Here is a 27564-nt window from a genome sequence, read left to right on the forward strand (position 1 = left end):
AGACAGAGAGAGACATATATTCATTTATTGATTGTCTTTTCCATGCTACTAGGTCCTTCATATCTGTAATCTGATGTGAATTGTTCATATTATGCCCTAAAATTTATTAGGGAAGGATGATCATATAGTTTTATGAGCTTTCATAAGCTTACATAAACACATTAAGTCCAAATATATAAGTATGTTCTGATGAAATGCTACATTGTTTAATCTTTTGTTACCACAGTCAGAAAAATATAGTAGAGGGGCGCCTGGGTGGCTCAGTCGGTTAATAACGCATCTGCCTTCGGCTCAGGTCATGATCCCAGAGTTCTGGGATCGAGTCCCGCATCGGGCTCCCTGCTCAGCGGGAAACCTGCTTCTCCCTCTCGCACTCCCCCTGCTTGTGTTCCCTCTCTCGCTGTCTCTCTTTGTCAAATAAATAAATAAAATCTTTTAAAAAAATAGTATAGAGAAGTTTTTCAGTATATGAATCCTCCTCTCAAGCTGAGGTGAGCTGTGGATCTTTGACCATGCTTGGGCACTTCCACCACCCCAGAGATGCTGCCTTCCCCCACCCTATCCACATTTACTTGCTGCCTCAGCCTAAGGTGCTCCCTCCTTCATTCTCGAAGACCTGGCAATTGAGTTGGAGGAGTTAGTTTAGCTCTCACCTAGACCCTGGCCTGCCCAACAGAAGCCTGTATTGAAGGTCATTGCTGCCCTTTGCTTATAGGGAATATAATTTTACAATATAGCAAAGATTTGTCAATCTTGCTTAATGCCTTGTTTGATGCATTCTTTGAACGCATTCATTTTGAATGACTTTTTCATTCATCTTTGAATTACTTTACCCATAAAATAACAGTATTCACCCTTGAAAATATCTTTATGGGTAGGTAGGTTGCTTGACTAATCTCTCCTGTGATTAGCTAGCTGCCTTGTTGCCTGAATAGATTTTTTTCTCTGGAATTTACAAATTTATCTTTGTTTGGGGGAAATTTTGCTTTGGGTCTGTTTTGTCTTAGTTTTCATCTCTTGAGGATTTTGTCCTGCTGAGTAAGCAAGGAGATCTTGCTGCTTGGTAAAGAAGGGGAAAACAGCTGTTGTAACTAACTGTGAGCCTGCCTTTCTGGCTAATGCAAGCTGTTGTTAGCTCTTTGAAAGGCAGCTGCCGAAGGCTGTCCTATAATTCTAGCAGGAGCACAGGAAGATATCCTGTGTTTGAACTGAAACATTCTGTGGCTTGGTCATTTCAGCTTGTTGTCGTTGCTGTTTCTTCACATGCACAGGGATACTTCTTCACTGCAGCTCTTCATCGCCTATTAAAGATTCAGGAGGGCAAAAGGAGAAGCTGTTAGATGCTCAGCAGGGTGAAGCTAATCAAGGCAGCTCTCTTTGAATAGCTCCCCACCCCCCATGAGATGAAGCATCGTTTTTCATCTTACATAAGCAACCTGCCATCCTTTGCAGATCCTTCCCATGCTGACCTGAATGTTCTTCCATCTCCGTGTTAATTCTTAACCCCCCAGATACCATCCTGTATCCTTAACTGTGCCCTTTGGGTATATTTTGTTTCTCTAAGTAGATTCAACATCTTGCTTTTTTGGGTTGGGATATAATTTATAGTGCCTGTCAAGGTTTACAGACAGTAATTATTCAAGAAATATATTTGTACTCTTTGATGCTCCCATAAATGTTGTCATGCCCTTGTGAGATAGTTTAGGTTACAAAAATGGTATTTTGACAAATGGAGGAACTGCGGCAACATATAATTATGCACTTAGTAGAGGGTCCCAGACACATTCTTTATGTTTGTAGATTTCAGCATTCTTTTTCACAGACTCTTTTATTAAGAGGCTAACATTTTATTTTTACATTCCTCCTCGCGCCCCCCCCCAAATGCTTTGTTTCATATTGAATGTATTTGATATTTGGACTTAGGATTCTGAAAGGCAAAAAGTACCTTTGCTTTTATAATTTTATTTTATTTTTTCCATTATGATAAGTGTACTTTTTAATCCCCATCACCTATTTCCCCTGTCCTCCCACCCAGCTCCCCTCCGGTAGCCATCAGTTTGTTCTCTTTCTTGGTTTGTCTCTCTCTTTTTTTTCTTTGCTCATTTGTTTTGTTTCTTAAATTCCACATATGAGTGAAATCATGTGGTATTTGCCTTTCTCTGACTGACTTATTTCGCTTAGCCTAGTACTCTCTAACTCCATCCACATTGTTGCAAATGGCAAAATTTCATTCTTTTTATGGCTGAGTAATGTTCCATTGTATATTATATACCACCTCTTCTTTTATCATTCATCTATTGATGGACACTTGCGCTGCTTTCATAGTTTGGCTGTTGTCAATAATGCTACTATAAACATTGGATGCATGTATCCCTTTGAATTTGTGTTTTTGTATTTTTTTGGGTAAACACCCAGTAGTGTGATTCCTGGATCCTAAAAGTATCTTTGCTTTTGGTGTTCCTCAGTGTTTATACACAAATTTTGTTGTGTGCCTGCTAGTATTTTTCTCTTTGAGAGGTGCTTCTGTGAGAAATGCATGCAAAGTGGAGAACACTAGAGTCAGGAAACCTGGGCCCTTGACTTATCCTTTGGCTCAGGAACTTGTGAGCTAGGCTCTATAGTTGGGGCCTCAGGAACCTCATCGACAAGTGATGCAGAGATTGCCAAATTTCTTCTTCCTTTAACATTCCATAGTTCTTTTCTTGTGTTTGGAAGTTACAGCAGTCATTACAACCTAGTGAGGGTATAAGTAGAAGAAATTCTACTTACAGAAGAGTTCAGTTTTTCTTGAAGCTAGACACATGACTAAATAAAGACATTGATACTTGCAGCTTAATTATAATCAGGTAAAACAAGGGTTAGGATATAGTTTGAGTCTTTCTGGTAGTTATGAACACATTTTGAATTCAAGTAACTCAGCCATCTCTTATTTTTCTACTTCTATATCTTTTTACACTTTTCTTTTTCTCTTAGACAACTGAATAAAGCTATTTTTTAAAGACTTTACTTTAAGTAATCTCTATACGCAACATGGGGCTTGAACTCACAACCCCAAGATCAAGAGTCACATGCTCTACCAATTGAGCCAGCCGGGCGCCCCAAGCTGTTTTCTTTTCTTTCTTTCTTTTTTTTTTTTTTTCTGACCACATCTGGACAAAGAAGTAGTTATGGGAATATAAAAGGAGCAAGCTGGCATATTTTAGAGGATTTTAAAGGTTAATGTATTGGTCACATCTACACAAATTGGAACTGTCTTGAAGATTGTTTGGATGAAGAAACAGCACACATTATTCTGGTTGTATAGCTGCCTACTCTTTATACAAATTTCCATCCAAGTCAGATTCATGGTGGTTGGTTGGTTGGTTTTCAAAGAGACCTCAGTGAATCAGTTTTGGAAAAACCTGAAAATGAGTCAGTGGCCAGAACCACATTCTCTGCCATTCTCTGGGTTGCCTGCCTGATTGAGGTTATATGGAACAAACTCTAGAGCATGGTCTCTTCTGCAGGGAGCAGGGCATCAGCTAGGGCATCCCTGAGTCTTTGGGCCAGCGAAGGCCTCAAGTTGTAGAGAGAGCAGGTCAGCCTTGCCTGTCTACCATATTTTGATAGAATTCCTGTGTTGTTTGGGCTCGAGTTGATTAGTCAGAGTGAGGAGAGGTTGTAAAATTTGGTGTAATTGGGAAGGAGACCTGGGAAGGGATTTTGAGTCATTTAGTAATTTTTCTTCTTAGCTATCCCCATCCCCAGTACTTTATCCATTTTTGGAATTATTTGCATTCCACTGCAGGAGAGCTGGGCGTGATAGGTATTTATTATTTTTTTTTGTCTCCATTTTTTATTTATTTTTATTTGTTTTATTTTATTTTATTTTATTTTTTTATTGGAGTGTAGTTGACACACAATGTTATATTAGTTTCAGGTGATTCAACAAGTCTGTATGTTATGCTGTGGCTCACCATAAGTATAGCTACCATCAGCCACTGTACCACACTATTACAGGACCATTGCCTGTATTTCCTATGCTGTGTCTTTTCTCCTGTGACTTATTCATTTAATAATAGGAAGCCTGTATCTCCCACTCTCCTTTATCCATTTTGCCCACCACCTCTCCCCGCCTCCATCCTCTGCCCCTCTGGCAACCATCAGTTTGTTCTCTGTATTTATGTGTCTGTTTTTGTCTTTTGCTTGTTTTGCTTTTTAGATTCCACATGTAAATGAAGTCATACAGTATTTGTTTTTCTTTGTCTGACTTACTTCACTTAGCATAAAAACCTCTAGATCCAGGGGCACCTGGGTGGCTCAGTCGGTTAAGCGTCCGACTTTTGGTTTCAGCTCAGGTCATGATCTTGGGGCAGAACCCTGTAGCATGGGGCTCCCCGCTCAGCAGGGAGTCTGCTTCTCCCTCTACCCCTCCCCCAGCTTGTACACACTCTCTCTCTCTCTCTCATAAATAAATAAATAAATCTTAAAAAAAACAAACCAAACCTCTAGGTCCATTCTTTTTTGTGACTGAGTAGAATTCCATTATACACACATACACACCATGTCGTCTTTCTCCATTTATCCATCAGTGGACACTTAGGTTGCTTCCTTATCTTGGCTGTTGTAAATAATGCTCCAATAAACATAGGGATGCATATATCTTTTCAGATTCGTGTTTTTATTTTCTTTGGGTAAATATCCAGTAGTGGAATTACTGGATCATATGGTATTACTATTTTTGATTGTTTGAGGAACCTCCATATGGTTTTCCACAGTGACTTCACCAATTTATATTCCCATTAACAGTGCACAAGGGTTCCTTTTTCTCTACATCCTCACCACCACTTGTTATTTCTTGTCTTTTTGATTCTAGCGATTCTGACTGATGTGAGGTGATATCTCATTGTGGTTTGGTTTGCATTTCCCTGATGGTTAGTGATGTTGAGCATGTTTTCATGTGTCTGTTGACCAACTGTATGTCTTTTTTGGAAAAATGTCTGTTCAGATCCTCTGCCTATTTTTTAATTGGATTATTTGTCTTTGTGGTGTTGAGTTGTATATGTTCTTTGTGTATTTTGGATATTAGCCCCTTATAGAGTATATCATTTGTGAATATCTTCCTGAATTCAGTAGCCTTTTTTTTTTTTTTTAAAGATACTATTTATTTATTTGAGAGAGAGAGAGAGCGAGAGAACAAGAAAGAGCATGAACGGGGAGAGGGAGAAGCAGGCCCCCCCACCGAGCAGGGAGCCCGATTCAGGGCTCCGATCCCAGGACCCTGAGATCATGACCTGAGCTGAAGGCAGACACTTAACTGACTGAGGCACTCAGGTGCCCCTGAATTCAGTAGCTTGCCTTTTTATTTTGTTGATGGTTTTTTTTTGCTACGCAAAAGCTTTTTAGTTTGATATAGTTCTACTTATTTCTTTTTGCTTTTGTTTCCCTTGCCTTAGGAGACATATCTAGAAAAATGTTGCTTAGGCTGATGTCAGAGAAATTGCTCCCTATGTTTTCTTGTAGGAATTTTATGGTTTCATGTCTCACACTTAGGTCTTTAGCTCATCTTGAGTTCATTTTTGAGTATAGTGTAAGAAAGTGGTCCAGTTTCATTCTTTTGCATGTAGCTGTCCAACTTCCCTAGCACAATTTATTGAAAAGACTGTCTTTTCCCCATTGTATATTCTTGCCTCCTTTGTCATAAATTAATTGACCATATAATCATGGGTTTATTTCTGGAGTCTTTTTTCTCTTCCATTGATCTATGTGTATATTTTTGTGCCAGTGTCATACTGCTTTGTAGTATGTCTTGAAATCTGGAATTGTGATACTTCCAGCTTTGTTCTTTCTGAAGATTGCTTTGGCTATTCACGGTAGGAGTGATGGGTATTCTTTAGGAAAGGGTAATTTGTCAATGCTAGGAGAGGTATGACAGGAAGCTGTATTCTAGAAATGGGTCTTCATTTATAAGAGGGAGCTCTCCTTAACTAGAAACAGGATTATATGTTTAAAAAGTAACAAGTAAGAAGAAGTGACCAGTTAATACCAGGAAAATTATTGATGATTTAAAACTCTACGTGTGCTTTTGGAGACTAAATTAAGTTAAATTCTCCATGGCTTCTGGAAGGAAGGGTTGTATTCCATTTGGAAGTAGAGGAGAGGGCTAAATATGTTGGTATAGTGTCTCTGCTGACGACACAATAGACTTACAAGTGTTCATATTGGGTTTTTGAATTCTGCAGCCTTAGTTTTTTTAGTTAGCAGCACCCAAGGAAGTTAGCTGGATGAGCCCCAGAGGACTGCTGACTTACTTGAGAACTTTCCCTGTTAGAAGCAATAGAAACTGCCAGTAAGCTTTGGGAACTGCATTATTTGTCTTCCTGCCAGAGGCTTTTATAAGCAGCTGATTTTCCACCGAAGAGGAAGTGATAGGAAACATCCAAGGGGTCAGCTTGAACTTGGTTGGTTATTAGTAGAGCAGAACTAAAATCTTTCTGTAGAAATTAAAGAAAAGGGGATTTCAGTTCAATGTGAAGACTTTATAGTAGTCAAGGCTAACAAAAAGGGAAGGCTATTTTGTGAGGCAGACGGTTTTCTCATTGCAGATATTAGAGAGATTAGAATAGCCTTCTTGGGTAGGGATCAATAAACATTTTCTGTTAAGGGTCAGACAGTAAATGTTTTAGGCTTTTTGGGCCATGTGGCCTTTATTGTAACTATTCAGCTCAGCCATTGTAGCACAAAGACAACCAAAGACAGCGTGTACTCAAATGAGCATGGTTGTTGTAGCCTGCCTTAACAAAATACCCAGGCTGGGTGGCTCCAACAATACATATTGATTCCTTTTTTTTTTTTTTTAAAGATTTTATTTATTTGACAGAGAAAGAGACAGTGAGGGAGTGGAAGAGGGAGAAGCAGGCTTCCCGCTGAGCAGGGAGCCCGATGCAGGACTCGATTCCAGGATCCTGAGATCCTGACCTGAGCTGAAGGCAGACGCTTAACCGACTGAGCCACCCAGGTGTCCCCAGACATTGATTTCTTACAGTTCTGGAAGCTGGGAAGGCTCAGATCAAGGTGCTCGCTGATGAGTTTGTAGTGAGGACTCTCTTCCTGGCTTGCAGATAGCTGCGTTTCTTGCTGTGTCCTCACATGATTGGGGTGGTGGGGAGAAAGAAAGAAAAACAGAGAGGCAGACAGAAAGAAAGAAAGAGATGAAGGGAGGGAGGGAAAGAAGGAGGTAGATCTCTTCCTCTGATAAGACCACAGACCTATCAGATTAGGGCCTCACCCTTATGACCTCACTTAACTTAATTACCTCCTAAAAATTTACCTCCAGATACAGTCATATTGGGGAGTTAGGGCTTCCACATAAGAATTTCGGAGAGGTGGGGTGACACAATTCAGTCCATAGCAGCTGTGTTCCAATAAAGTTTTATTTATAAAAAGAGGAGGTAGGTCAGATTTGGCCCAAAGACCAGTTGTTTGTCAGCCATGGTCTAGAGGGAATTAAACACTTACCAGAAAGTACACTGGGGGATCTGTCAACATCTAGTTCAAAAGTCTTATGACTGTGTGCTGTTGTGGCTAAAGACTCAGGCAAAAGATATATTTGATGTCTGTCATCACTTGGTATCATTAAAATAAATGATCCCTTATATAATTAAACCCCTCCCTGCTGTAAAAATTCTGAGCACCAATAAGACATGATTTTGGGGGGACATTATTTGGTTACAATTGGCATAACTTAGAGGTTAAGTGTACAGTCTCTAGTTTCAGACTGTCTTGGTTCATGTCCAAGTTCTGCACCTTACTAGCTGTGTGCCCTTGGGCAAGTTACTTAACTCCTCTGTATTTCAGCTTTCTTATCTAAACGATGATGATAATAGAATTTACCTTATAGAAATGCTGTGATGCTTAAATAAGTTAATACATGTTGAGAGCATAAAACAGTGCTAGCTCACAGGAAGTTCTTGGTAAATGTTATCTATTATTATTTCTTGAAATAAGAGATAGTAAGGGAAGCCAGAGGGAATATGATAGGGAGCTGAAGGTCATGTAGCTGTCAAAGATTTAGGGATATTTTAAGAAAATAAATACCTTTGGATCAGATAGTACTGTGTGCTTCTGTTTAAAAACAATAAAAACGCTGTAAAGGGAAAATTGAGAGACTTAGTATATACTTGGTAGGAAGAAAGTATCTTTAACAAACAAGTGTGGTTGTCTTGATATACTTTACTATATCTTAGAAAAACTTGGAGGCTATGGGCGGGTAAACTCCAGAATTGGCTGGATCAGAACAAATCAATTCAAGGATCATTGACTAGTGTTCCTAAGAATGGATCATTTAAGGGGCACCTGGGTGGCACAGTCGGTTAAGCGTCTGCCTTTGGCTCAGGTCATGATCTCAGGGTCTGGGATTGAGCCCCACGTCCAGCTCCCTGCTTAGCAGGGCATCCGCTTCTCCCTTTGCTCCTCTCCCCCACCCCCACCAGCTTGTGCACTCTCTCTCAAATAAATAAATAAAATCTTAAAAAAAGGAATGGATCATTTAAAAAATAAAATAGTTCTTAAGTTCAGGATTAGTTTTACTTCCGTGTGCATCCAGTCCATCTCTACTTTTGGTTGATGTGGGATACAGATGATGAGACGTGCTATGATCATCTTTACAGTAAGCCTGATAAGTGGCTCCACATTTGTAAGGAATGCCAGTTATAAAGTCTTTGCTCATTGATCAGCATACATACTTTTCCTTCATCTGCAGCAGAGCCATGGTTATTAGTCCGCTCCTTATTTGTAGGCAAATGGTCTCTAAGATATTTGTCAGCAGGCAACCTTTTCCCATTTCTTTTTCACAGAGAAGAATAGAAGCCACTCAGCAGGAAATTCCTGTTTCTTGCCCCAGATCATACAAACTAAGTGTATCTGCACTAGTCACTGTCCTTTCTGTGGCAGTCAGGAATGAGAACTTTTGTTAGTGGCTCTCACATCCTGCCTATGCAACCTTTTTCGGGACTCCATCCCTGGTTTCTCCTGTGTAACTTAAAAAGTATGAGTCAGCTTTTCTACCCTGCTCTTGCCCAAAGCCTCCTTTGGCATACTGTCTTATTTTAAAACCAAAACCAAACACGGATTCTATTCTGGAGACTAAACAATGTAAGTTTAGTGGATGATGGAGGAAGGGGTTATGTTGCACATAATATAAAACACTACTTCAGAACCCTCTTGAAACGTTCTACCCCATTCACAAACTCCACTCCTGAAGGGTTATTCCTTAGGCAGCTGTCTCATCTTTCTTTTCTCCCTGTGGCCTCCCTCTTCAGTCTTGCTCCCTTTTCTTTTTCTTTTCTTCCTCTCCATTCCAAGATTTTCCAAGTGGCACCTTCTGTCCCTTTTGCACAGATAGAAATTTCATGTCTGTCTGCTTCTTCTGTTTTTATCCTGCTATGTCATTGTGAGGGAGCCCTTTGTAATTTTTTTTAAATGCAGATCTGATCGTGTTTTCCTTTTTTTTTTTTTTTTTTTAAGGCTTATTTGAAAGAGAGAGATAGAGCACGGGAAGGGGGAGGAAAATCAGAGGGAGAAGAAGATTCCCTGCTAAGCGGGGAGCCCGACATGGGGCTGGATCCTGGGACTCTGGGATTATGATCAGAGCCAAAGGCAGAGGCTTAACTGACTGAGCCACCCAGATGCCCCATGTTTTCCTTTTTGATGAAAAATCTCCAGCGGCTCCTCACTGATCTAGGGTAAAGTTGCCAAACTCCTCACACGAGCCAGGATGAGCTGGACCCTGCTTACTTCCTCTCTGATCTCCCTTACCAGTTTCATTATTGCTCAAGTTTTTGTTAAAAGCATTGCTCTCCTCACTCATGGCTCTTCACCCTTGGTTTTCATCATGCCTAGAAAACTTCTCATCTGCCTCTGAACTTAGCTAAAGCATCCTTCTGGGCTCAGCTAGATACTGTTTATTCTGAAGGGCCTTCCCTCACCCCTGTAAGTTAAGTGACCTTACTTCCTGTGAATGTTTTCTCAGAACAACCTCATATTTCTCCCATCCTGGTATTATGTCACTTTTGTATTTAGCTATATATCCCGTTAGACTCTTAACTCAGGCGGTCAGGGGCCATGTTTATCCTGGTCACCATGTAATTCCCATCATTTAGCAAAGTACATGGCACATAGAATATTCTCAGTAAATATTTCTTGGTTAAATAATCTACATTTAAAATAACAGTTGACCATTGAACAACATGAGGATTAGGGGCACTAACTCCCTGTGCAATTGAAAATTCACATGTAACTTTTTTTTAAAGTTATCTCTACACCCACATGGGATGTGAACTTACAACCCCAAGATCAAGAGTTGCAAGCTCTACCAACTGAGCCAGCTAGGCACTCCATTGACTCCCCCAAAACTTTACTACTAATAGCCTGCTGTTGACCAGGAGCCTTACAAATAACACATAGAGTCGACTAACACATATTTTGTATATGTACTATATATTGTACCCTTACAATAATTTTTTGGTATTTCTAAGCTATGTAGTTCAACTGTGAGTTTTTTCAAATTGTCACAAATCTCCAAAAAAATTTCCAGTATATTTTTTGAAAAAAATCATGTAAGTGGACCCATGCAATTCAAACCCACATTGTTCAAGGGTCAACTGTATATCTCTCTTTTTTCACATTTGATTAATTCTACTACATCTCAGTTTATGTCTTATATGGCTTTAAACTGTGTATTTTTACTTTGCTTTATAAAAAGGAATGAGCATGTATCAATCTTAGTTATATTTTCATTTGAGATATTCTATTCATGCCCTATATATAAAGTTTTATGACTTATGATTGTAACATTTTTAGAGTAGAAGTATATATAAAATATATGCTTTTGGTTTCTCTTCTTCAGAATGAATGATTTAAAAAAACACAAAAAAACAAAATGAATGATTAAAGTCTAAAGATTAAATGAGAATTTCCACTGGACTTTTTCTCATGACAGGATCAGTGGAGTGCTTATTAGTTTAGAAGCTGCTTCAGTGTTTTCTTCAATGAATCCTAAGGAGTGCAGCAATAATGCTTAGCATATTTCATATATATATATATGTTATATAAAATGTTTCTTTTTTTTTTTCTCTATGCCTTAGATAACCATACCCAGGGGTGGAATCTTGAAATAGAGTCTTCTTTTGATGTTGTCAGCTCAAAGCCAATTTCTGGTCAAGTGATCGTAGCCATCCCTAAACTGCAGACACGGCACACATACAGCATTGAACTTCAGCCTGGGGAAAGGATTGTTGAGCTGTTTGTGAAAATTAATAAGGTGAATGATGGTACTTCCTCAGAACCACTAGATGAAAAGCAATACTATTCAAAAGAAATGGCTAGAAAAAAGGGGCTGAGAATGAAAGAAAAATGTACTTTTCCATTTTCTCCTTCACTTTTAACTTCTCGTATATTTTGTGTATGTTACGAACTAAGGAACGATATTCCCAAATTTTAAGATTAAGAAAATGGAGAACATGTGATTTAGCATCCTTTTCTCTCAAGAAGTCAGGTGTGTTGTATCTTAATTTTTCTGCACTCTTTGCAGTATCCTAAATCCAAAATACATTATAAGCATTACATTTAAATACTGTGATTATTTCTGTATAATTCTGTATAATTTCTGATTATTTCTGATTCCAGTGATTATTAAATACAGTAAATTATTTTGAATATTGGTGCTTATTTTACATGCAGAATTCTAATTCCAAACTCCTGATCTTTCATGGGTAGAAGTGGGCTGGATTTTCCCTTTTCTTTTTCCTTTTTTTATTCCTCTAATTGATCATTGTGAACTGAACAGGATGGAGTAAAGCAACGTTGTGACTATTCGGATAAAGTGAGAATTTTAGATTAAAAGTAAGATTAAAAGTGAGAAACAATTTCTAGTTCTGGGCTTGGAAAAAGAGTCAACCTCAAAGTCCAATTCTAACTGTTAAGAATACAGAATGAATGTAAGCTTCGGTGTTAGAAATGAAAAAAATTGTTTTTCTGGAAACCCATGGTATTCTGTTCTTTCCTTTCCCTTTTGGTATATTAATCCATGCTGAAACACTTAGCATGTTGATTTTTTAAGTATTATGTATGGATTGGTATAATTTGGCCTAATATAGAACCTAGAATTTCTGTGATTGACTCTATGAGACATTGATATAATGCACTTAATCACTATAATATTTTGCTGAAAATACGCCACAAACTACATAAAATGACTTACATTGTTTCTTCAAAGAATGTTACCGTAGAAACTTGGTGGCCTCATGGACATGGAAACCAGACTGGTTACAACATGACAATTCTTTTTAAACTGGATGGAGGCTTAAGTATTGAAAAATCAGCTAAGGTAAGCGAATACTTTAAAATACTTTGTGAAGAAAAAGTATGTTTCTTGTTAAAATAGCAAAACAGATCTTTGTAGGAAAAGAAGAAACCAGCAAAACTCCTGTAATCTCATCACACAGAGACAGTCATTAGTAACAGTTACATGCATTCTGAAGCTTCTGTGTGTGTGTATGTGTGTGTATTTATATTTACAAATGGATCAGGCTTTACATATTATTTTATTTATAAATATTCTCCTACTGTGTTTTTACATTTTACATTATATCAAAGTAGTACATATGTATAATTTTAAAGCTCAGATATTACCAGAAGGTAATAGGGTACCTTGCCCAATGCTTCCTATTCCTATTTTCTATTCCTCAGAATCAATCATTTTTAACTTTTACTTATTTCTTCTGTTTATCTTCACCTTCCCAAATAACCTGCTTCTATGGGCATTTTCTAATTTTTCAGTTTGATGTATTATCTATTGACTTCAAACCTAGAGGATGAAGATATAGCTCTCTTACATGATTTTCTCTGTTGACCCCTGCTTGGCCCCCAATGTACACATTTTACCTCCCTCTGCCCTTCCAGTGTTGTCCAGTGGCCATTTTTGTTAACTTCGTATTCAGTGTTTACATTATTATATTATATATATACTGTTCAAAGCTGAATTGCATGGTGTCCTAAAATCATATTTCCTTTCTTTTGCAACTTTCTCTTTTCCTTAGAGTTAATAATTGCCTCAGGTTACCAGGTGCTTTGTTTTTCTTTTATCTTCCTCTAAATCATGTACAAACTCTGTGACATACTTGAAATACATTTTAAATTTAGTCACACTCACTAGGTGCCCTATCCATTGTTTATTGTTACTATTCTTCTTCTTCTAATTTTTGTTATCTCTCGAAACTCTCTTCTAGAGCCATTTCTTCATCTCCCTGATCTTGCTTGGTTACTCTCTAGAGATTCTACTTAACTGTTGTCCTGGAACTTCCTTTTATTATTATTCTTGGAATTTTATTTATTTGTCTTCTAGGAATTCTAGGTATTCTCTTCATCTTCCTTTTGGATTAAACATGGAACCCTGTTTCTTTGGGCCCATGTTTCTTTTTTTTTTTTAATCTGACTTTCCACATTTGCTGGTACACTATAGATTCCTGGGAACGGCTGTGTAGGAGATAACATTTTTGAGAACTTGCAGAGTAGACATGCAAATACATGAAGTCTGTCTTCACCGTCACTTGATAGTTTGGCTGGGTATGGAAGTCTAGGTTGGAAATAATTTTCCTTCACAGTCTGAAGACATTGCTTCATTATCTTTTAGCTTTTAGTATTTTTGTTTTGAAATATAATTACATTCTAATTTTTGTTTTTCTTGTATAGGACTCTTTTTGTTGGCTTCTGGAAGCTTTTAGGATTTCTTTACCTCTGATAATCTAAATTTAAAAATTTGAAAATGAGTGGATTTTTGTTGTTGTTGTTCTGCTAGTTATCCTTGTGGGCTCTTCCAGTCTAGAAACTCAATCTGGAAATTTTGTTATATCTTTCATAATTTTTCATTCATTATCTTTGTTTTATTTTTTTGGTACAACTATTAATCAGATATTGGACCTCCTGGACTGAGCAATATTCTTAGACTTTCCTTTCTGTATTCTATCTTATTTTTTTATTCTGTCTTCTGGGAGAGTTACTTGATTTTATCTTCAGTTTTTAAAATTAGATTCTTCATTTTTGTTGTCACTTTAAAAAATTTCTAAAAAGTTTTTTGTTTTTATAATGTTATTAATTTTTTTAAAGATTTAATTTGAAAAAAAATTTTTAAAAGATTTTATTTATTTGAGAGAGAGAGAGAGAGAGCACTTGCACAAGAGAGTACAAGCAGGGGTGGGCAGGAGAGGGAGGAGCAGACTCCCTGCTGAGCAGGACGAGGTTGCAGGGCTCAGTCCCAGGACCCTGAGATCATGACCTGGCCTGAAGGCAGACACTTAACCAACTGAGCGACCCAGGTGACCCTTATTTTGTTTTTAAGTAATCTCCACACCTAGTGTGGGGCTTGAACTCACAACTTCTAGATCAAGAGTTGCATGCTCTACTGACTGAGCCAGCCAGGTTCTCCAAAAGAGAAATAAATTTAATTTATTTTTAAATTGCATCCTATTTATATTTTTTAATTATATCTTCTCATTTCTCTTAAAATGTTAATTATTACTATAAGTATTTTTCAAGTTTTCTCTGCATTGTTTTGTTTTCCATATTTCTTTATTTCTTCCATTTGTTTTGATCTCTGTCTTTCCCATTAGAGGTCATCCTTGAATGTCTGGTGATCCTTGGTGTCCATTCTGAAGATTAACTCACAAAAATGCAGATAAGAAGTCCTATATGAGGTTCAGTATTCATTATTGAGGTGGAAATCCAGCTTTATCATGTGGTGATGCCCACATGTCAGTAGCTATAGATCGTGCATGTGCACGTGGACGCGTGCACGTGCCTGCGTGTGTGTGTGTGTTTAGCTTTGCCAGTGAGGAAGTTCTCCACTCTCCTGCCTGGGGAATATAAGACTGGTTGTTACCATTCAGGGAATCTAGTGGCAGAAGGGGACTAAGGTTCTGACACGGAGCTTACAGTTTCATCCATTCCCCCCTCTCACAGTGTGCTTTGTATCCTCAAGCCTCTCTGATTCTGAAAGGCAAAATGATAGGTGAGCCTCAGGATCCCTTTTCCAAAGCAGTGTACTTGAGTTCTCCTTTTAGAATTAAGACATCTTATATGGGTCATTATACGTAAAACTGCCTTTTCATGTCACTTTAAAAATTCTAAAATTGAGTCAAGATTGAAACTGGAGCTATCTAGAGAAGACAGTGGGGAAAAATAGTCCCTGTACTCAAAAGTATTGCTCTCAAAGTACCTCTAGAAAAATCTTGCCCCCCTCCTCAATCTGTCAGGGACCATTATTAAAAAGAATACAGAGTCCCTGGGTGGCTCAGTCGGTTAAGCATCTGCCTTTGGCTCAGGTCATGATCCCAGGGCCCTGGGATTGAGTCCCACATCAGGGGACTTCTCCCTCTGCCTCTCTCTCTCTCTCTCTCTCTCTCTCTCTGTCTCTCATGAATAAATGAATAGAATCTTTAAAAAATGTAACTGCGATACATTTACCACACCCATCTAGATTAACAAGAATTCTTAAAAAAAATAAAAATTAAAAAATTAAAAATACAATAAAAATGTTTCCTCCTGAAGGTATAGCCATCTGTTTTGTCTCTAAATCTGTGAATAAACCTTATGGTAACCTTAGCTAGAGGATATTGAAAGGAAAATTTGTCTTTAGTCTAAAGAAATGACTAGGTCCTGCCTGGTTTGGGGTATAGCACTGAGGACTGGAAAGAACTACACTTAGGCATTTATTAGCTCTAGGCTACTTATTTAGTCCTTCAAGTGTCATTTCCTTATATGTAAAATGGGACAGTAAAGAGGACATAACCTGGATCTGGCTTATAAGTAGTAGCAATCTGAATCCCCTTCGTAGGTCTCCTCCTTCCCCCAGCATCAACCTTTGGTGTTTGCAGTTAGCTGGGGTTATACTCTGGTTTCATCTCTCACATTTGGGGTTACCTGTCCTTTGGGCCAGACACCATGCTAAATATGGAAATATATGCTTTAGAAGCTCATTATCTATTTTTTCTTTGTTTATTCATGCTCTATATTTTCTGAGACGTTGTGTGTGAGTGTGTGTGTGTGTCCACAATGTGTAGGGAGAATATCCTACAGCTGTCTAAAGGGCCAAAACATTCACTCTTATTCTAACCGTCTTGGTACAAGATGTCTGCTCTCTCACATGTTGAGTTGTCGTGTCTTATTTTTATGAAAGGAAGAGGAACTTCTGTGTTTTTCTGTTTGTGGGAAATAATTCTTTTCATTCAGGCTAGTATGGTTGCGTTATTGTTTATTACATACAGAGATGCCATTTTTTGAATTGGCCAGGAGTGAAAGGTGTATTGTTCCATGCCTTGTGTTAATGTATATCTGTGAAGTATACCCTTTGGCTGTGGCAACTATAGAGTTTGTTATTTTTGAGACTCATTCATTCACTAAATACTTAGCGAGCATCTACTGGGTTTCAGCCACTTGGCTAGGCTCTGGTGGTAGAGCAGTGAGTAAGACATTGTTTCCACTTCTCTCTGAGGTCTTAGTAAAACTAACAATTTGGTTGGGAAATTAAATAATTAAACAAACAGTTGCAATAAAATATAATAAGCATGCTAGAGAAATATAGAGTACCGTAGAAGGACCAGAGCAGGAGCATTCTGGGAAGACTCCCAGAGAAGGTGATATTTGTGTTCTCAGGGATGAGTAGAATTTGACCAAACAATGTAGCAAAGAGGCAGAGGGACAATCATATGTCAGGGCCCAGGGGCTCAAAGGAATATTGTGTGATTGTGGAGGTGAAAATCATTTCAATGTGGCTGAGTTTGAGTTTGAAGTAGAAGAAGGGGTGGTTTCATAAAGGTAGGCTGGGGCAAGCTCATGCAGGGTCTGGGAAGCGATGTGGAGGACTGGACTGCCTTAAGGGCAGTGGGAATTCTATGCAGGGAAAGAGAGAGCCATGACCATATTTGTTTTACAAGGATTGTGCAGATCAGATTGGAAGAATGACAAGAATGGGAGGCCAGTTAGAAGACTGTGGTGGTGATCCAGGCACAGGATGATGATTGCTCAGTCTATAGAATTGCTGAAGAAATAGATTTGAGAGAGATTTGGGAGTTAATACCCTCAGACTTGTTGATGTGGGGATGGGAGAGAGGGGTGGGTTAGCAATGGTTCTTAAGTTGCTGGTTTGGGCCACTGAACAGGTTGCATTTCTGTTCTTTGAACGGAATTACTCAGAAAGAAGATCAGGTTTGAGCGACAGGATAGGGTGGAAATTATTTCTGTGTTAGATGTGTTTTGTGTGGCGTGATTAAGAGGCACCTAAGGAATGATACTTGATGGGCATTTCATTATATAGGTCTGGAGCTTAGGAATTAGATCTAGATCAAAGATTGGAAGTGGAAATCAACAGAATAAGTTAATTGTAGTCATGGGAGGGGATGAACTACCTCAGGGACTGCATGGAGAGGAGCCCTAGGACAAAACCCGGCATCATCATAATTAAGCAAGGGGGGAGGAAACAAGCCTATGGAGGAATTGAAGAAGGAATGACCAAAGAGGTAGAGGCAAAACCAGTTGACTGGGGAGTCACAGAACCCAGAGGGAAAGAGTATTTTAAGAAGCAGAGAGTGTTCAAAGAGTGTCAGATGCTGCAAGGAACTCAAGTTGGAAAAGGAGTGAGAAAGATCCTTTCGATTTGGTAATAATGAGATGACTGACTGCTGGACTCGACCAGAATAGGTCAGATTGCAGTGGGTCAGGAAGTGACTAAAGGTGAGGAAGTGGAGACAGTGAGAAGAGATGACTCTGAGAAATGTTTGATGGGAACCTCCCTTGAGCCAAGTGGGAATGATGGCTAGTTGGGGTCAGAAGACTGGCTACATGCAGGGGACTGTGCAAATAAGTCAATATATCGAAATACTGAGGATCTAGCTTTTTCATGGATGGAGGAAGGTGGTATACATATAGAAAAGAGAAACACTGGGGCGCCTGGGTGGCTCAGTCAGTTGAGCGTCTGTCTTCAGCCCAGGTCACGATCCCAGGGTCCCGGATTGAGCTCCATTTCGGGCTCCCTGCTCGGCGGGGAGTCTGCTTCTTCCTCTCCCTCTGCCCCTCTCCCCAGCTTGTTCTCTCTTTCTCTCTCTCTCTCCCTCTCCCTCTCAAATAAATAAATAAAATATTTTTAGAAAGAGAAAAGAGAAAATCTAGAATGGATTGGAATTGGAGCTAATAGTGTGAACTCATGATTTTCAGCATATGCATAAAAATAGAACTATACAGATGTAAATGCATGTGTGTATATTTATAGATAGACAGATGGACAGACAGACAGGCAGACACACACACATTTTCTAGCTCTTTCCAGGCCTTCCCAGAGGTCCTGAGAATAGTGGCACTCTAGTAACAATGAACAGAGCTAGTGTTCAGATCTTGGTCTTTAAATAACACTGTCTACTTAAAGGGATCAGGGCTCTTTGGAGAAATGATGGATGCTGGGGCTAGAGCTTAGACTATCTTGCTGCACTAGAAAATAAGAAGGTACTCAAGGATGACTGGATAAGTTGGGGCACCTGGGTGGCTCAGTTGGTTAAGCATCAGACTCTTGATTTCATTTCAGGTCATGATCTTAGGGTTTTGAGGTCAAGCCCCATGTTGGGCTCTGTGCTCAGCAGAGAGTCTGCTTAAGATTCTCTTTCCCTCCTGCCCCCCCACCCCCCGCTCATGTGCACGTGCTCTTTCTCTCCCTCAGATGAATAAAATCTTAAAAAAAAAAAATAGATTGATGGGATAAGTCAAAAGGACACTGGAACCAATTTAATGTGCTCCCACTGGCCAAATCTGAAAAAAATTGAGCATTAAAATAAAGAGTGGTAGTAAAAGATTATAAACCATTTAACAAGTAAATGAGAGAAAGGAAAGTGATTTGTTAAAGTGGAATATCAACTAATAAATGTAGAAGGAATAATGCAACTAGAATAATAATCATTTGATAACTCCCATAGTTATAAGTAATTCAGGTAAGAAATACGAATGGATGCTAAAGCTGAGGATAAAAGTGGCATGAAATATGAGATATTTATATAGCCTCAAAGCATCTCTCAACAAAATATTTATAATGGAGAAAAAATACAATGGGGAAATCTGGCAGACATTATCTTGATTAAGTGATTAAGGTTATCACCACCAACATGACAAAATGACATGGTGTCCACCTAACAGGCTGCAACAAGAATACAGCTGTGATAGTCCTGTCAAAGCAGATAACCTGGATCTGCATCAGGCAATCTCAGATTGAGCTCCATTAGCTAAAACCTTCAAATGCACTTCAGTCTACTGTAATCTTAAAAAGTATCAAGGAAGGACTGAGGAACTATTCCACATTGAAAGAGACTAGAGAGATGTCACAGCTCGGTGCAGTGCCTGATCTTTTTTGCTATAAACAATGTTATTGGGGCAACTAACAAAACTTGAATGGGGTCTCTGGGTGAAGGGTATTCAGGAGTTCTTTGTACTACCTTTGCAACTGTCCTATAAGTTCAAATGTTGCAACATAAGAAAGAACGCCATTAAGAGAATGAAGAGCAATGATAACAAAATCCTGATGGGAAGGAGTCAGTAAGCAGGGCGAGACTGAAAACAGTTCAAAACCAGAGAGGGGGTGGAGAGGGCGCGGTCTCTGATAAGGTAGGGGAGGATGATGTCACCACACCAGTGGATGGATTCAGTGGGGGGCCAGGGGCTCTGTTTTTGTTGTCATAGGGTTAAAAATAAAATAACATATGTAGAGGAAAAGATGGAGCTTGAGGATGGAAGTAATTTTGAAGATCTGTAGGACCATGTAAGGTATAGTTTCTTTCTATGGGAATTGCAAGCTCTTCTTTCAGCTGTCTCACCAGGAAAAAGTGAACCTGAGCAAGAAAGTTTAGGGAGTTCTGGTCAGGTAACTTTTTTCTCTCCTGGGCGCTAGGATGTAATGTCTTGTTGAGAGGGATGGGGGGCAAGTTAGAAATTTGAGAAAGTGAAGTCTTGAGGTAGCCACTATAGAGAAAAGGCTAGAAGGGGCTAAGGCAACATGATAGGATCTGGGGAAGCATCGAGGGCCCAGCTGAGGCTGAGAATGGAATCTCTTTATCTGAGAGTCGGAATACCTTCACTTTGGATAAACTACTGATTTCTGGTTATGACATGTTCGGGTGCTTTGGTGGTCTTTTACAAGGTGTCTTGGTGTGTGGTATGGTTTGAAATTGTTTTCTGGACCCTCCGCCTACCCTGCTTGTACACATGCTAATGAAATCCCTTGTATTTGAGCAACACTTTAAAGTTTGAGGTGAGGCTTGGGTCCAAAACTAGGTCTCTTTCCCTGCTGTGGTTTTTGAAATTGTCTTCTTATTTCTGGAATGTTATAGGAATAGTAGTTCTATGTCTATTTTAGTTAACCTATTAATACCTTACGATAACATTTAAATCAGTTTTGTATTCTGGTCATTAGAAGGCTCAGAAAACAGCCATGAAGGTGATTAAAGAAAAAAGAGGTTAAAGGAATAGGGTAATTTACCTCAGAGAGCTGAGGACACGTTTGTTAATTCTTTAACTTGCTATTCAGGAAATTTTTCATTCATCTCTCATAGGATAGAGGTAGAGGAGGAAGTGAACTTAGAGTGGAGCATGTGAGACCAAGGTCACCCATGGGAGCGGCTGTGCGGTAGTCAAGGTTGTGCGCACTAGAATGGGCCACTGAGGAACACCTCAGCATGCGTTTGTAGTGGGAACTTTGAAGAGTATTTATACCCATTTGTCCATTAGACTGGGATGGTAGAGATTGGATCAGAGGATCTCTTGTGCCTCCCCACGATTCTGATTGCCCAAAAGAGGAAACCAGAATGAAATAAAAATTTGAGCTCTCTGCAAGTTTCAGGAATCAGTGTTTGCCTTTGAAATTTAGATTAAAGTGTAGATTAATTTCACATTTTGTAAATGAGAAATAATACCTAATTGACCTGTGTTTCCAGGGTGGTTCTTCCCGGGAATTCAACACTTGGCAGCCCTAAATTTCTTCATGTTTTCAATGGTTTCAGACTTGCCAGCGTTCAGCAAGCAAGAAATTTGACTGCTACTTGCCATCCTTATCTGTCTCGGCAGGGGTCTCTTAGTCTTATCTCTTTGGTGGGAAAGTGTCAGATTGGGGTTTCTTTTCTTCTTTTTTTAAACTGAAGTATAGTTGACACACAATGTTACATTAGTTTCAGGTGTACAGTATACTGTTTGGATAACTGTATAATATGCTATGTTCACCACAAGTGTGGCTACCGTCTGTCACTGTGTGACACTATTACAGTACCATTGACTATATTCCCTGTGCTGTGCTTTTATGTCGGTGACTTACTCATTCTGTGACTGGAAGCCTGTAGCTCCCCCTCCCCTTCACCCATTTTACACATCCTCACACCCCCTCCCGTCTGGCAACCATCAATTTGTTGAAACAGAAATTGGGTCTGTTTCTGCTCTTGTTTGTTTATTTGTTTGTTTTGGTTTTTAGATTCCACATGTCAGTGAAATCATATGGTATTGGTCCTTCTCTGTCTGACTTATTTCACTTAACACAATACCCTCTAGGTCCATCCGTGTTGTCAGATTAGAATTTCTTTTTATTTTCTGTTTATTGTGAAGTATAACACGTATACAGAAAAATACACAGAACATATGTGAAATGCTTAATGAACGATTAGAAAAAGAATGTTTATGTAACAGTTACCCTGATCAAGAAATAGAGCATTGCTAGCCCCTCCAAAACTCCCCCTGCCTTTTGTGAGCCTCCCCAATCACTGCGCTTTCCTCCTTCCTAAAGATCCACTATCCTGCCTTGTAACACTATAGTTTAGTTTGCCTGTCTTTAACTTTTGTGTACAGGGAACCACGTGGTATGTATTCTTTTGTGTCTGGTTAACTTGGCTCAACATTGTATTTGTGACATTTAGATATGTGGTCATATATAGCTGTAGTTTGTTTATTTATATTGCTGTGTGATATTTCAATGTGTGATACATTCTGCTGTTGAAATTTAGGTAGTTTCCAGTCTTGGCCATTCTGGGTAACACTACTATGAACATTATTGATGATCAGTCAGAGCACAGCATTTCTGCTGGGACTGGAATCACTGGATCTCAGGGCACGTGTTGGTCAGCTTTGAGAGAGCGTACTAAACTGCCTTCCAGAGTGCTTATATTTCACTTTTACGCCACATGCCCACATGCCTCCCAGTACAAGCTATTGTGTCAGGACTTTTGTTCTTGTCACGGGCACCTCCTTGTCTCACCTCAATTGCTCTCGTATCCTGATGGTTCTGTTGTTATCTTGGGCTTGCTCTATGTATAACTGTTCCTATTTTTAAACTCTTATTGAAATCCATCTTGCTTCAATTTTGTATCTTTTATGCCTCTCTTCCATTGAGATTAGACATATACATTTTTTTAAAAGATTTTATTTATTAGAGAGAGAAAGAGAGAGAGAGTGTACACAAGCGGGGATGGGGGCAGCAGGCAGAGGGAGAAGCAGGGACTCGATCCCAGGACCCTGGGATCATGACCTGAGCCAAAGGCAGACACTTAACCCACCGAGCCACCCAGGTGTCCTAGACATCTGCATTTTTATTTTTTGTTTTACTGAGTATGTCTCAAGACAGCAGCACAGTTAACTCAGACAAAAGGCCTTGGGGAAGTTACAAATTTTGGATGCAGCCCATGTAGCAGAGATGTACTGGGTCTAGTAGGAGGGGAAAGGGCTGACTACATTTCCTTGTGAACAGGGAAGAATATCTGGATGACTGAAAAATTTTTTTATTGTTGAAAGAAATAACGCTGAGGCACATACTGTAAGTTGAAGGGAGGTCATATGAAGAAAATATAGAAAATTTTAAAAATAAATTAAAAAATAAAAGATAGGCATTGGGATATTATAAATTCTGTCCAAAAAGTCATTTCACGGGGACCCTAGAATGCAAGTCTGGTGGAGTCAGCTTTCTTTTAACAAAGGAAGTTTTGTGTATAAGTGTAGTGGGAGAGGCTACTCTGGGTAAATGGGATAAAAATATCTTCCTAATCACTGTTTAGCTATCTTCTGCCCAGGTTAATTGAATATTTTTATCCTACTAATTGATTATACTGAATTCCTACCTAATATGTGTCAGAGACATAATAAGTATGTTTGAAGGACTATTACAGTTTACCTTTCTAGAAAAATAGGAAATCAATTAGTTGATATTTCTCTTTAGCACCACTTATTTTGTAAGACTCTCCCATGTATTCCCTATGTAAGGTAAATCTTGCTAAAAGCAACAGAAGGTAGTTGTTTGTATTTGACTTAGCATCAAGATTCTCCAATTAAATTATTGTAGGGAAATAGACAAGATAATGTAATAGTATGTAATCCAGGATTAGAAATTATATTGCACAGTTCCTAAGCCAGAAGAGGTAAAAAATTGCCCCTAGCTATTAGAACAAAAATGGAGATTTATTCCTCTTTTTTTCTTTTTTCAAATTTTGCTTTGTTCTTTGTTTCTTTAAGTTCCCAGTTTCATCTTTGCCGTATCTACAGAGCAGAAAGAGAGCACAATGCCAGTGAAATTTTTTTCTTTTTCTTTCTAAGTGCTGCTCTTTAAAGACCTTAAAAGTATATAGCTAAAAAATATGGAATTCAGAATAATCAGGGTGTATTTCTGACTACTCTGTACTTCTGATCAACACTGAGAGTTCAGAGACTGTGAAGTATGTCTCCCTCTGTGTGTCCCAGGTTTCCTAGGGCAAAAACATTTGAGTTTCTGAGTGACATGAATTTTGAGGGACACTGTTCATCTTAGTAAATTTCCCTTTTGTCTTTTTTTTTAAAGATTTAATTTATTTATTTGAGAGAAAGAGACAGAGAGAGCGTGCACAAGCAGGGGGAGGGGTAGAGGGAGAGGGAGAAGCAGACTCCCTGCTGAACAGGGAGCCCAACTCAGGGCTTGATCCCAGGACCCTGAGACCATGACCTGAGCTGAAGGACTAAGCACCCAGGTGCCCCACGCCCTTTTGTCTTTCTGTCAGATTTTAATTAAACATTTCCAAAATGGCTATGGGTAGTGGCTTACCCAGGCTGGGTCATGGGAGCAGTTAGCCCTGGGTACAGGCAGTAAGTGGGTGCATTATGTGTAGGTTACAGGTTGGCCTGCATATTATTAGTAGTATGTCTGGCAATTCTATACAATGTCAGTGATTAAATACTCCTCCTTGCAAAATCTTTTGTTGGTCTAAGTTTTATCCATCTGTGAGATTATTCTTGAGTTTTAGTAACATACGTAGGCTTCAATTTAGCACATTTTAATTATTAACTCTTTAATAAATGTTATATTCTACATGGAAGTAAATTTGGAGAACTCTTAGTTATACAGTTAGTTGTCCCCAGGATCATGGAGACTCAGCTGCATATAGTCATTTTGAAAGCAAGTTTATAGTAGTTTAAAATAGTTTAAACTTGTTTTGGAATAGTTTATGTCCCCATTCTCTGTTTTATTACATATTCTTGTATTTAAAAGTAGATTAGAAACAACAATAGCAGAGTGATTGTAAAAAAGCAAAAACTTAACATGAGCTACTTCAGTGTGACCTCTTGGAATTTTTATTTTTATGCTTAAAATTTTAAATAGAAATAATTGATAAGCTGAACTTCATTAAAATTAAAATTAAAAACATCCATAAAAACTTCATTAAAATTAACAACACCCAGGGTGGGGGCACCTGGGTGACTCAGTTGGTTTGGCGTCCACCTCTTGATTTTGGCTTAGGTCATGATTTCGGCTTAGGTCATGATTTCGGCTTAGGTCATGATTTCAGGGTCGTGATATTGAGCCCCGTGTCAGTCTTCACACTCCAAGGAAGTCTGCTTGGGGTTCTCTCTCTGCCTCTCCTTAAACCCCTCCCCCTACTTGCACTTGTACTCTTTCTTTCTCTCTCAAATAAATACATCAATCTTTAAAAAAAATTAAAAACTTCTACTCTGCCAAAGACAATGTCAAGAGAATGAGAAAACAAGTCACAGTTGGGAGAAGTGTTTGCAAAAGACATACCTTGTTAAACAAAATACATGAAGAACTATTAAAACTCACAATAAGAAAATAACCCAGTTAAAAAATGGGCCAAAAACCGTAACAGAAACTTGAAGAGATACAGATGGCAAATAAGCATATGAAAAGGTATTCCACATCACATGTCATTAGGAAAATGCAAATTAGAACAAGATGGCACTACACACCTATTAGAATGGCCAAGACATGGGGCACTTGGGTGACTCAGGTCATGATCCTGGGGCTCTGGGATGGAGACCAGAGTTGGGCACCCTTCTCTGTGGGGGGCCTCCTTCTTTCTCCCTTTCCCTCTGACCCTTCCCCCTGCTCGTGATCTCGCTTGCTCGCTCTCTCTGTCAAATGAATAAATAAAAAACAAACAACAAAAAAGAGTGGCCAAAAAGGACAATGCCAAATGCTGGTGAGGATGTGAAGCAGCAGAAACTCTCCTTCATTGCTGGTGGGAATGCAGAATGGTACAGTTGGTCACTTTGGAGGACAGTCTGGTGTTTCTTACAAAACTAAATATACTCTTACCATACGATCCAGCAATCGATCTGCTCACTATTTATCCAAGGGACTGAAAACTTATGTCCACACAAAATCTGTACATCACTGTTTACAGCAGCTTTATTCCTAATTGCCAAAACTTGGAAGCAACCAAGATGTCCTTCAGTAAGTGAAGTGCTAAGTAAACCTGGTGGATCCAGACAATGGAATTTTATTCAATGCTGAAAAGAAATGAGCTATTAAGCCCCGAAAAGACTTGGAGGAAGCTTAAATGATGATTACTAAGTGAAAGAAGCCAATCTGAAAGGGCTCCATATGGTATGACTCCATGTATATGACATTCTGGAAAAGATGAAACTATGGAAGCCGTAAAAGATCAGTGGTTGCTAGGGGCTGTGGGGAGGAGGGAGGGATGAATAGGTGGAGCATACTGGATTTTGAGGTCAGTGAAACTGCTCTGTATGATACCATAATGATAACACATTGTTATACGTTTGTACAAACCTATAGAATGTAACACACCATGAGTGAAGTAAAATGTAAACTAGGTCTTTGGGTGATAATGATGTGTCAGTATAGGCTTATCAGTTGTAACTAATGTACCATCATAGTGGAGGATGCTGGTAATGAGGAAGGCCATGCACTATGGGGGCAGAGGGTATATGGGAAGTTTCCGTACTTTCCCCTCAATTTTCCTGTGAATCTTAACTGCTCTAAAAAAAGTCTGTTAAAAAAAACTTAAATCGAGGAAAGTGTGAACTGTGATGTGTAATATGTAATATTTTGTTTGGTAAGTGCATATTTGAATTCATATATGAAATATTTTACTAATTTTAATATCTTTAGAGTTGAAATTCCTTGTTACTTTTTTCTTCCAAATTTTATTTAAATTCTAGTTAGTTCACATATAGTGTAATATAGGTTTCAAGAGTAGAATTTAGTGGTTCATCGTTTACATATAACACCCAGTGTTCATCATAACAAGTGCCCTCCTTAATATCCATCACCCATTTAGCCCATCCCCCACCCACCTCCCTCCGTAAACCCTCAGTTTTTTCTCTATCATTAAGAGTCTCTTACGGTTTGCTTCCCTCTCTCTCTTTTTCCCTTCCCATATGTTCATCTGTTTTGTTTCCTAAATTCCACGTATGAGTGAAATCATATGTAGTATTTGTCTTTCTCTGACTTATTTCACTTAGCATAATACATTCTAGTTCCATCCACGTCAATGCAAATGGCAAGATTTCATTCTTTTTTTTTTAAAAAAGATTTATATATTTGTTTTAGAGGAAGAGAGAGCATGCAAGCAGGGGGAGGGGCAGAGGGAGAGGAAGTGAAGCATGAAGTAGACTGCCCTCTTAGCATGGAGCCCAACATGGGGCTCAATCTCACAACCCTGAGATCATGACCTGAGCTGAAGTTAAGAGTTGGATGCTCAACCGACTGAGCCACCCAGGCGCCCCAAGATTTCATTCTTTTTGATGGCTGAGTAGTATTCCATTGTATATATACCACATCTTCTTCATCAGTCAATGAATATTTGGGCTCTTTCCATATTTGGCTATTGTTTATAGTGCTGCTATAAACATTGGGGTGCATGTGCCCCTTCGAATCTCTATTTTTGTATCCTTTGGCTAAATACCTAGTAGTGCAATTGTGGGATTGTAGGGTAGTTCTATTTTTAACTTTTTGAGGAACCTCCATTCTGTTTTCCAGAGTGGCTGTACCAGTTTGCATTCCCACCAATAGTGTAATAGGGTTTCCCTTTCTCTACATCCTCGCCAACACCTGTTGGTTCCTGTGTTGCTAATTTTAGCCATTCTGACAGGTGTGAGGTGGTATCTCATCGTGGTTTTGATTTGTATTTCCCTGATGATGAGTGATGGTGAGCATCTTCTCATGTGTCTGTTGGCCATCTTGAATCTCTTCTTTGGAAAAATCTGTATTCATGTCTTCTGTCCATTTCTTAA

The 27564-nt window shown here is 38.9% G+C and overlaps 1 protein-coding gene across 3 annotated transcripts in view; it reads left to right on the top strand.

Annotated features, from left to right (window-relative positions):
- MANBA (mannosidase beta) overlaps positions 1-27564 on the top strand; it is a 122402-nt gene that overhangs the window by 35694 nt on the left and 59144 nt on the right. For all 3 annotated transcript variants that reach the window (XM_028091211.2, XM_028091213.2, XM_028091212.2), the window contains exons 6-7: positions 11124-11299; positions 12254-12364. In XM_028091211.2, the coding sequence (XP_027947012.1) occupies positions 11124-11299; positions 12254-12364 (287 nt within the window). The remainder of the gene's footprint in view (positions 1-11123; positions 11300-12253; positions 12365-27564) is intronic.

The sequence above is a fragment of the Eumetopias jubatus genome, unplaced genomic scaffold, assembly GCF_037043125.1.
Source record: "Eumetopias jubatus isolate StellerSeaLion01/CBP00866 unplaced genomic scaffold, mEumJub1_p1.0 scaffold_2, whole genome shotgun sequence".
NCBI lineage: Eukaryota > Metazoa > Chordata > Mammalia > Carnivora > Otariidae > Eumetopias > Eumetopias jubatus.